This window comes from Plasmopara halstedii, assembly GCF_900000015.1.
Source record: "Plasmopara halstedii genome assembly, contig: Scaffold_2176, whole genome shotgun sequence".
Lineage (NCBI taxonomy): Eukaryota > Oomycota > Peronosporomycetes > Peronosporales > Peronosporaceae > Plasmopara > Plasmopara halstedii.
The window spans coordinates 1-1820 of record NW_020189084.1 but is presented as its reverse complement, the minus strand read 5'-3'; the positions used below and the strand labels follow the sequence as shown (position 1 = coordinate 1820).

The window sequence follows — 1820 nt, the reverse complement described above, 5'->3', positions numbered from 1 at the left end:
TCTTGGTGGTAAATTACGGTAAGGAAAAAAACTGCCGGCGTAATGTTCCATGTCATACTACTATCTTCCTATTCTGACTAGTGCAACACAAGAAAGTATCGGCCCAGGAACATACAATCCTGCTACCAAGCGCAATCCTCTCAAGGACGCTAATTTTATAATGATGCCGCACTACGTACGCTGCCTAGAGCAATAAGTCGTCATCAATTTGAGACTAATATTTCTAAGTCTTTTACAGACGGATCGCTTTGGACTTTCCAAGCCTAATGCTGGTTTTATTGAAGCTCGCTTTCGTCGCTTTGCGAATAATTCGGAGCCACCAGTGAACAAGCGAAATTGAGTTATGTAATAAAAAAAGTTATTACTCACAATATTGAGTGCTTTTAAGCTTATTTATATTCATCTATTTACTGGTGTCAAATATCGCACAGCTAAATTATGGCGAGAGAGCTCTGGAAGACTGCGCCAACGAAGGTCTTAAAGACTATCAAGCCTATCGTACACTATGGATTTGTGCCATTGATTGTGTACATTGCGCTCAGGCAGGAGCCAAACCTTACGTACGTTGTTCAAGTTGTCACCTCACTCGCGGTTTTAAGCTAATTTTGTTTACAGTCTGCTGCAGATTATCAACCCGTTAGCGGCTCCTGCTGAACCTTCCCAAGTATAATACGCTGGACAATGTTTACGTCGGACACAAGCATGTTTATTATACAGCTTTGATGGCTGATAGAACGTGATTAGTTCGGCAAAGATAACATTTGTGATCGATTGGGATCATGGGTATTACTTGATATGTTTTGATAACTTTTGTGCTCTCTCTTTTTCTTTTGTATCTTTCTAAACTTTTGTATCGCTTTGTTCATTCTCTCTGTCATTCTACTCGAGCACACGAAGAAATAAGATCATTAGAGAGCGATAATTCTAGCACTTCCAAATCCGACATGTGTTGTCCTTTGAGCCTGTGGGTAAAAGACATTATGGACGTGAATTTACGGAAACCAATGAAGCAAAAAAAATTGTTGCTATTGTACCTGTAATGACAGTGTCGCCTTCGTAATTGAACGCACAGCTGAAAATCTCGTCCGTATGGCCCTCCAGCATCTGTAGACAATCACCAGTTTCCACTTCCCACAACCGTGCGACTTTATCACTGCTGGCCGTAAGGACTTTCGAGCTTTGCGGGTTAAAGCAAACTTTTGAAATTTCAGCTTCGTGACCAATCAAGATAGCTTGACATGCACCCGTCATAGTGTTATAAATGCGTGACGTGCCATCTGCAGACGCTGTAACGAGTTTTGAGCCAGTGGCATTGAAACTCACGTCTAAGATTTCATCGTTATGACCTCGAAGGGTTTGTACATTTTGGCCAGAGGCAACATCCCAAATCTTACACGTTCGATCAATCGATCCACTGATGCAAAGGTCACCTGTGTAATTAAATTGCGTGCTTGAAATCTCACCGTGATGACCTGCAAGAGTATGAATGCAACGGCCACTTCGAACGTCCCACACTTTGACAGTATGGTCGAAAGAACCCGTGATGATACGCTCACCCTGAGTGTCAAAGTTGAGACTCACGATTTCAGCAGTGTGTCCAAACAAAGTATGTAACTCCTGCCCGGTTTCAACATCCCAAAGCTTTGCTGTGTTATCCATTGAGCCCGTTCCAATGACGGTCCCTTGTGGATTAAAAGCCAGACAAACAATCTCCGTCGAATGCCCTCGAAACGTGTGGTAAAGCTGTCCAGATTCGGCATTCCAGAGCTTGCATGTTTTGTCAAACGAACCTGTGATAATTTTGTCACTAGAGCAGAAGT

The 1820-nt window shown here is 42.6% G+C and overlaps 2 protein-coding genes across 2 annotated transcripts; one reads left to right on the top strand and one right to left on the bottom strand.

Moving 5' to 3' along the window:
* Positions 1 to 49: 49 nt before the first annotated feature.
* PHALS_03307 (uncharacterized protein) lies at positions 50 to 340 on the top strand (the record flags this gene model as incomplete). Its single annotated transcript, XM_024717587.1, has 2 exons — positions 50 to 175; positions 239 to 340. The coding sequence occupies 2 exons, from the start codon at positions 50 to 52 to the stop codon at positions 338 to 340; spliced, it is 228 nt and encodes a 75-aa protein (XP_024583071.1).
* A 638-nt stretch (positions 341 to 978) lies between these two features.
* On the bottom strand, positions 979 to 1659 carry PHALS_03306 (wd domain-containing protein; the record flags this gene model as incomplete). Its single annotated transcript, XM_024717586.1, has 1 exon — positions 979 to 1659. The coding sequence occupies one exon, from the start codon at positions 1657 to 1659 to the stop codon at positions 979 to 981; it is 681 nt and encodes a 226-aa protein (XP_024583070.1).
* Between the last annotated feature and the right edge of the window lie 161 nt (positions 1660 to 1820).